Source organism: Empidonax traillii, unplaced genomic scaffold, assembly GCF_003031625.1.
Source record: "Empidonax traillii isolate 1590-97213 ecotype Southwest subspecies unplaced genomic scaffold, ASM303162v1 scaffold882:size376633, whole genome shotgun sequence".
In the NCBI taxonomy this organism is placed as follows: domain Eukaryota; kingdom Metazoa; phylum Chordata; class Aves; order Passeriformes; family Tyrannidae; genus Empidonax; species Empidonax traillii.
Genome location: NW_020956075.1, coordinates 9675 through 18237, shown reverse-complemented (window position 1 = coordinate 18237; position 8563 = coordinate 9675). Strand labels below are relative to the sequence as shown.

The 8563-nt window shown below is 46.6% G+C and overlaps 1 protein-coding gene across 1 annotated transcript; it reads right to left on the bottom strand.

The window, feature by feature from the left end:
• Window positions 1-3800: 3800 nt before the first annotated feature.
• Window positions 3801-4821, bottom strand: LOC114067221. The gene is made up of 2 exons (XM_027902514.1): window positions 4620-4821; window positions 3801-4529 (listed from the first exon to the last, which is right to left on the bottom strand). Exons 1-2 carry the CDS (start codon window positions 4692-4694, stop codon window positions 3801-3803), a joined length of 804 nt encoding a protein of 267 aa, XP_027758315.1. The 5' UTR covers window positions 4695-4821.
• Between the last annotated feature and the right edge of the window lie 3742 nt (window positions 4822-8563).

Here is an 8563-nt window from a genome sequence, read left to right as displayed (position 1 = left end):
AAGGCAGGCTGGTTGTAGCTATTTAGGGTGCATTCCTGCAGTGGGTCCTGTTACCTGATGTGATCCAGCCCCTGCATGTTTCCTTTCGGGTTGTGCACAGAGGGTAATGCGCAGCTGATTTACCATTAGCATTGAATTATGGATTAACTTGGCCTTGGAGGAAACAAACATTTCAAGAAACGGCAACAGCAGCACTAAAATTAATGAGCAAGAGAGGTAATGAAACACTAGTTCCATTCTAAAAAAAAAAAAAAAAAAGAGCAATGTAAATACAGTAGGGGAGTGCACCAGATTCAAATTAATTAACCTGTGGTTTATAGGTTAAATAATTAAGATAAATTAATTAAACTAACCAGAAAGAAATTACATGTTTAGTTAAACCAAATCACCTTGTTCCACATTACAAGCAAGATTACTGTCTGTCAAGTTCTTATTATTGTCAGTGTAGGATGGGATTTATGATCTGACATAATTATTGTTCTGAGAAATGTGACATAAAAAGAGGTGAAAATAATTAAGAAGTCAGCATAGAGGATGTGTGCTCTGGGTATTAAACCAAATGATTAGAGCTAAAGTAATAAAGAAAATAAGGATAGCATAACCAGTGATAAAAATTAGCTGTAATGAGTAGTAGTAAACAGTAACAAGTATTAATATCTTTTAAACATAATGCCAGATCCATTTTTTAACAGAAAGTTGTGTAATGGCTCTAGCATTGGTCTAGTTGCTACAGGAAAAAAAAGGAGGAAAGGGAGACGTCCTCATTTTTAAAGTGATATTTCAAGGTGATCAAGCCTTATGAATCTTCCAAAACATTTTTGCAGTTTTATTTCTCTCAGTACATCAGCGAAAAGGTGACACATTTCAGATTGAAGATGAACCTAAAGACCTATAAACTGCCAGGTTTTTGTACTGGAAACTGCTAAAGTTCACTCATTTCCTCTTCCAGTAACTTCAATGGGAGTTGTATCATCCCTGTATAACTCCATAACCCTGATAACCAGGTTTTTGTTGTTTTCAGATCACTAGACTTCCCTGTTTGCATTTTTACAGCTACTGACACAGACGTCTTTTAAACTTCCTTAGTTACACTTCCAGCCTTGTGAAAATCTTGTCAAATCATCGAGGTAAATGCAGTGAGCAAAAAAAGGAAAGAATCAGGGACTTGGGTTTGACCATAAGAAATTACATAAGTTACTTTTTTTTTTAGTGAAAACAGAAGGCTTCGTACAAGACTATCTCAGCTCAAAATTCATCTCATGCCAGATTGTTAAAAATGCGTGCACATAAATGTGATCATGCAAAAAACCCCCAAACCCAAACCAAAACAAAAAGAAATCAAAGAAACTAAAGTGCCTGCTAACTAGAATGGTCTTTTTACTGCGCACCAAACTCTCAGTTCCCTCCTGGTGGTCTTCCAGTGCAGGATTAATTAAAGAAAACTCTGCATCAACTATCCTTTCTACTTAAGTCTTGCAGGTTTTTGTAATCGCTTACTGAAGCTATTACTGGAATGCCTTATAGATCAAAATCACTAATTAAACATTAATTCCCTTAAAACATTTTCAAAGCCTTAATTTCAGTAACTTGTAAGTTATTTGCCTGCCACAATACACTGTCTTCTTGTAATCAGTATTTAATAACCTGTACAGTTTTAATCCCAAAGTAATGTATTTAGCAATGACAAATTAAATCGAAAAACCCCACTGTAAATCTAGATGGTACACTGGGATGCTTTTCTTACTATCTTAATTTCTTGCTGAAAAAAAAAAGACACTCCTGCCTTCCTCTAACCCATAAATGAGTGTTATTTTTTGAAGGGAAGATTATCATTCTCTTTTTTACTTTTATATGTAGCTTAGTGAGGGCTGGACCAGATCAGTGAAGAGTCAAATCCAACAGCTTGTAACTAATGTACCAAAATCCTGTGTGATTGAAGAGTGAGCAGATATTCACAGTTTCTCTTTACTGAGATGGTGACATGGTTTTAGGATATGATCCATGATATGAGCATCTTGGGAAAACTCAGCCACTTTGCTGCAGGCCACCACTTTTACTTGCAGGTTTCTCTGCAGGTCGGCTGGGAGCAGAAGGCTCCTGTGGTTGTGGGTTACCATTTATGGAAAGGTTCTTTCATCTTTCTTGGAGAGCTCAAGCCACACGTGCTGACTGGCCAGGGCTTTAAGGTCTGCACTGTGTGTTTTTGCTCAGACTCCACATTTTTCCTGGTGATTTGCTGATGTGACCAGCCCGGCCTGTCTACACCCTTTTCCAAGTGTGCCCTCACTCCAGCCTCCCCCCTGGGCTCTCCTGGGCAGGAAGATCCCCAGCAGCCCAAGGGCACTATCACTCTGTTGTCTGATCTTTGGAAGCTCCTCAAGGAGCTGCTCTGGTATAATCTGTACTCCCTGAGGCTCTACCTGTGGGGAAGCCCCTGCAGCAGGATTTTCATCCCTGATTACAGAACTGGGACCCCACAAAGAGTCTCCCCCATCCCCCACCCCCTCACAGCACCACTTTCCTGCAGGATGGAAAAACTGCTGAATAACATTAAAAAATTGACTTTTAATCAATAGGTTTGTTGTGTGGGAGGTCATTTTCCGTTCTGGTTATCCAGGAGATCAGCGAGCTGCACTTTCCCCAGCCTTGGTCCCTTCACCCTCTCAGCAGGGACATCAGCCCATGGGACGGGTTGGGTTGAGGTGCTGGTATCTCTGATGCCCACAGGTGCCCGACTGGCTTCATTTGCAGTTCCTGGGATGCTCTGCCTGGCCAACACCATTGCCTCAGCAACAAGGCTCTCCAAGACCTTTTTATTGCTTTTAAATCAAGTCAGCAGGAAACTTTTAGCAGATTAAACACCCTCAGTTGTAGAATCATTAGAAAAATCTTCTCTGCTCACAGGATTTTGCAGCTGGATGTGCCAGCAAGGTTTTGCCACATGTGTTGGTCACAATCCCATCAAAACATTACTCACAGGTTTAGTATTTTTTAACCTATCAAGCCCGGCCAATTTCTTTCCTTTACCACCTGGTTACTTAGTTGGGATTTTTCCCTGGAGTAAATCTAATATCTGAGCCTTAAAAGTCATGGATGTTCTAGAGACGATGAACAGAAAGTCGATAACATCTCCCATATGCCAGGTCATCAGGCAATCTTGCATCCAAGTTCCTTTTCTTTATCTCAAAATGACCTTTCTTTACCTAAACTGCCCAGAATTCTGAACATCATTCAGAGAATATTGTTCATTGGCATTGTGGGAGGCAGTAATTGGCCACCCAGCCAGGACACGACACCAATAAGACACCCCCAACCTGACCACCCTTGCCCTTGTGAGGGAATTCCACTGGGTGGACGTTAATTTGGAACACTCCACAGCTGGAACAGACAGGTCCAGGAGGTTCCCAAAGCACCTGGATAACAACTTTCTGGCACAGGGCCTCAGGGAGCTGACCCAAAGAGGTGCCCCTGTGATTTCATACTTGTTCCCAGAGAGGCTCTCATGGGCAAGGTAGCGATTGGCGACTGCCTTGGCCACAGCAACCATGAAACCATCGAGTTTCAAATCTTTGATGCTGCTGGAACCCATCTGGCTCCTGAGATGGACCAGGCTCGGGCAAGCATGGTCGGAAAAATCAGCATCTTCTACTGACTTGTCACCTCCAGGGGAAAGCCACTGGTTGTTTCGAGTCTCTGTGTGGTAAGGAAGGACAATGACAGCTCTCCAGAGGTCTTCGCAAAAATAAAAATATATATTAACAACAAATGAACTGACTTGAATTGGAGACTGGCAGCAGGCACTAATCCTCTGGCTGTGCTGCCATACAGCACCAGAACAGCGTGCACAGAGCCTGCAGAGCCTGGCTGGAGCGGGATGGCTGCAGTGTTTGGGAACCCTGCTGCCCGCTGAGGGCCTGGGCTGACAGCAGGGCGGACGAGGAGCTGGAGGGGCAGTAGGAGCTGTGCAGGGCACAGAGCCGGCTCTGTGACCCTGCTGCTGGCACCTGCCCGCCCGAGTCAGAGGGAGCTGCTGCCCCTTCCTGCTCCCGGGAAACCGTCTGGGTGTTGTGCAAGAGCTCCTCGAACTGGGGATTGACCCAGATCGTGTGGATGGTGATGCGCTCCCAGCTCTCGTGCGACGACCTCTGGTCGCTGCTGTCCCCGCCTTGGGACAGCTTTGTGTGTCCACTGCTTTCCCCCTCGGAAAGCTCTTGCTCGGGGTGGTCTTCCCCATGGTGCAACTGCTGGGGGCTGCAGAGTTCCCTCTCTCCCTCCTTCTCGGCCAAGGCCCTCTCCTTGGTGTCTGGCGCTGCCCCTGCCCGCTGCCCGCCGAGGACATGGGCTGCCAGAGGGATGGGTGAGGGACTGGGGGGGCAGCAGGGGCTGTGTGGGGCAGAGCCATGGCTCTGTGCCCCCGCTGCGGGCACCTGCTCTCCTGAGGCAGGAGCAGGTCCTGCCTTTGCTGCCGCTTGTGCCTCGGGAGGACGAGCTGGGCAGTGCTGCTCTTCCTGTGGCTGCCTGAGGTCCACCTGTGGGGAACGAGGAGGAGGCATGGGATGAGGACAGCTGCCTTGGCACAGCTCGGGCCTGCCCCACCACCCTCCTGCCCCGTCCCTCACACTTTGCCTCCTCTGCAGGCTCGGCAGCTCCTCAGCGGGCTGGGATTTGGGGTTTGTCTCCTCCTTCTTGGGCATCTCTGTTGTGCTCTGCCACAGACACCCCCAGGAGCACCCTGACAGAGGGCTCTCCTGGGAGTGGGTGCCCCAGGGCTCTGTGCCCCTGAAACACCCCTGGGGACACAATGAACTCTGGGCACGGCACAGCCCCTTTGTCACGAAGCGCCCCGGGATGCGCTTCTGTCACAAAGGGACGCCCTGGCACCCCCAACAATCATGGAAACATCTGGAACCATCTGGAACCGGCTGGGTCTGCCACAGGGCAGCCCCTGCTCTCCCCTCCTAAAGGGGAGAGAGCCCTAGTGCCCATGGCCCCACAGAGACCCTCACTCTGGATTTCTGGCTGCCAGTGGATCCCTCTGGCTCAGAAATGACTTGGCCTTGGGTCTTTATTTTATTCCCAGCCTTGATGGGAGCATGTCACGTGGGGGCTCATATGCCATTTTTGTCCTGGGTCTTAACGCTGCTCTTACTCTCAGCTTCATAAAAGTGGTGCAGTCATTAAATGCTTAAAGTGAGCACTTGTAGCTTATTTCAACCATCCAGGTTGGGAACATTTTGGTTATAAATGAACAGACAAGCTTTGTTTGGTCAATGAATTCCTAGAAAACTTGAACATGTCTGGATTAAATAGTATGGAAAGTTTCAAACTGAATATTCAGCAAATGAGATGGAAAAGCCTGACATCCTTCTAGTCTTCATTTGACTAATTTAAGAGAAATATATGAGATACAATCCATCTGAAAGAGAGTCCACATAATGCTGTTACGCTGTGGAGGGTGGCTGCCTTTCCCAAGAAAAATTCTGTGGAGAAATTCATGCCCTAAGGCCTGTATTTACTGCTTGAGGAATAAGTTAGGTATTTTAGGGGTGTCATTATTTACAGGATCAATACTGCTATTTAGCCAGATGGCTGAGCAAGCACAGACAAATACTATCTGCTATAATACATTTATTTGTCTGTTGATCCACCTCTGCACCCATTTTGCTGATCAAATAGATGGCTTGAGCAGGACCAGGAGCAACTCACTCCTAGTTTTACCACATCAGTAATAGGATTTGTCTCACGTAACTTCCCACTCAGAAGCTACAGGAGCTTGAGCAAACGTGGAGCCCTACAGAAAGATCCGAGTGGATTCACCCCATGTATTTTAGGTAGGACCCATCACCTCCTGGGAATGCCTATCCCAGATAAAGGCAGCTCCCATCCCCTCCTGCCTCCAAGTCTCTCAACATCAGAGAACTGTAATAACACTTTAGCAAAGTGTTGCATTACTTAAAGCAGAAGATGCAATTTTAGGAGAGATGTGTTGGAGGGAAAAGGATGGATAGAAGGTTTTTCTGAATTCAGAATATTCAGTGGGGGACGCAGAGAGAGTTTTTCAGATCTGCTCAAGTGTAGAGTACTTCATGTTGGTCCAAGCTGTTGCTTACTTGCTAGAAAAGTGCAATCTAGTAAAAGGCTTCCACTGATAAGAGGGTGACAATCCACAGTCCCTCACCTCCACTCAGAGCAGGAACAACTCCTGTGAGACAGGTGAAGCTCATGGACCAGAAATCAGTGCCAGGTGCAGATGGATCCAAAGACAGAGAAGGAATATATTTTGAAATTTTGAATGAAATGCAGTTTTAAAAATATAAGTGTTATATGGGAGAATCTCTGATGTGACACATTTACTGGGCTGGTTCTATGTCGAGGCTGCTCAGGGGGAGGATATAGAGATTCATGTGCTGAAAAATTCCATGAAAGCTGTGTGGGAGTGGGGGATGCTTTCTGGGAACGAGCCAGGGCATGGGAGAAACACGACAGATTGTTTTTGCAGAGCGAGACAAAGGGCAACACCCCCAAATTTATGTTGTTACCTCCCCATCAGATGGATGGTGAAACATGGGTGTGCAGGGTATGGAGCTGCTTGCCAGGCACCCAGACACCCCCTACATCCAGTGCTTGCCATCATATCAGCCCTGTCATTGCATTCATCACCCACAAAGGTCTGATTTAATGCGCTCAGGTGCCAGCAGCCAGGTTGCTAAAGAGTATTTCTGGGTCGTGGCCAAGCCTGACCAGCCATGGGGTTGGGATTTTTTTGCAATACAATTACAAGAAGACAAAAGAGATGAGGGCTCTCAGTTTTCACCTGGCAATACTAGTTGTCACCCCTGCTGATTAACAGATGGTTTGAAACCATCCTGTTTTTCTGGAGATAGACAAGGACTCTCAGACAAACATACGCAGTGCTTGGGGAGGTCAGTCCATGCAGAGAAAGCAAAACACACAAAATAACAAACCTTTGGTGTCTTGAAGATGATCACCTGGGGTATGTCTGATACAGCTCCATCCCTCCTTGCCCTGAGAATTTCTGGTCCAATTGGCACAGTTTGGGCAGTGCAACAATGTGAGGAAGCCTCCCTGGGTCTCACATGGTGCTTCTCCAAGCTGACATGAGGCAGGAGAGGGGCTGTGTCTATAGCTAAGATTATTAATGTTTTTATCTAGGATCTGCTAGACTGGCTTAGGAAAAGCTGGGCTACATATTGAGGGTAGGAGGGAGAAAAAAATGCTCCCTTTCCCCCTTCCCTTCTCTCTGGGCTAAATTATGGGCTGAGTTTCTCTCCCCTCCAGTCATGAAGGGCAGTTGGCACCAGGCTTGGGTGAGCTGTGATTTGGTATTATCTCAAAAGAAGCTGTCACTGGGTCTAACAGAGATGCTCATTTGGCAAAGCCTGTCAGCATGAGCAGACTGACTGGCCTCAGATGGTTTTAGGCTGCATATAAAGTCAGACAGACAAAGCACTGCTTCAAAGTGCAGAAGAGGAATTTGACTAAAAACCCTCTACTGAATAATCTCGTGACAGGCAAGTCGTGCAAATCAGGTGAATGTAGACAAACAGGGTGGAAACCATCTGTCCAGGCTTGAGAGGGGTGATGGCTTGATGACGGACTGAGGCAGTTCAGACACCTTTGTGCCACTCTGGGTTCATGTTACAGTCCATCAGTGGAGAGCCATGGGCTGCTTAGTGCTCCGTGATCCATTTCCTAACCTGTGGTCCAGCTCCTCCTCTGCAGTTCATGGAAGAAGCACAGAAGGCCAGTTGTGGATGAGAAGGGGACACCAGCCTGAGCTCAAAGGCAACAGCCAGCTGCACAGGAGTTGGATGTGGAGAACTAGAGGGAATGTAAGGGCATTGCTCCAGGGAATAAAGGTGTTTTAGATGGATATCCAGTGAGCAGACGACTTGGTCCCTGCCAGTAGGACCCTTGTTGTTTCTACCCTCCCACACTATCCCATGATGCATTCCATGTCTCTTCTGTGGCTCCATGTGCCTTTTCACATGTTCGAATTTACTTGTCATCTTTGGCTCATTAAGGTTTTTAAGATGACAACTGTGTGAGATCAGATTACGACCCCAGCTTTCCTCTACATAATATTACCCTAATTTGTTTGGTCATAAGGAAGATATAAATGACTGAGAAACTGGCCATTTAAAAACTTATCCGCCAAATGTCTTTGTGTGTATCAGCACACAAGGTATGATTTTCTTATTACTACACAGGTAAATCGAATCAAAATGATATTTTGTCACACACACAGGTGTATGACCAGTGGTGTTTCGCTGTGTTCTCCTCAGGACTTGGGCTCATTCCAAACCCGTGAATAATTCCAGTGAATTTCAACACTGCAAATATTTCTGTTTGAGGGTAAATGCCCCTGTGTGTTTCAGTGGAGTGTGAGAGCAGACAGCTGACAATCCTCTGCGGTGCCCACTGAAGTGGTGCAGCCAAGCAGAAACCCCACTGAGCCGAAAAATGCCCCTTGCTCAGGAAAAGCAGCCTCTGCCTGTGTGCTTCTGATGCCCTGTGGTGGGGCACCTCCCAGAGGGGTTAG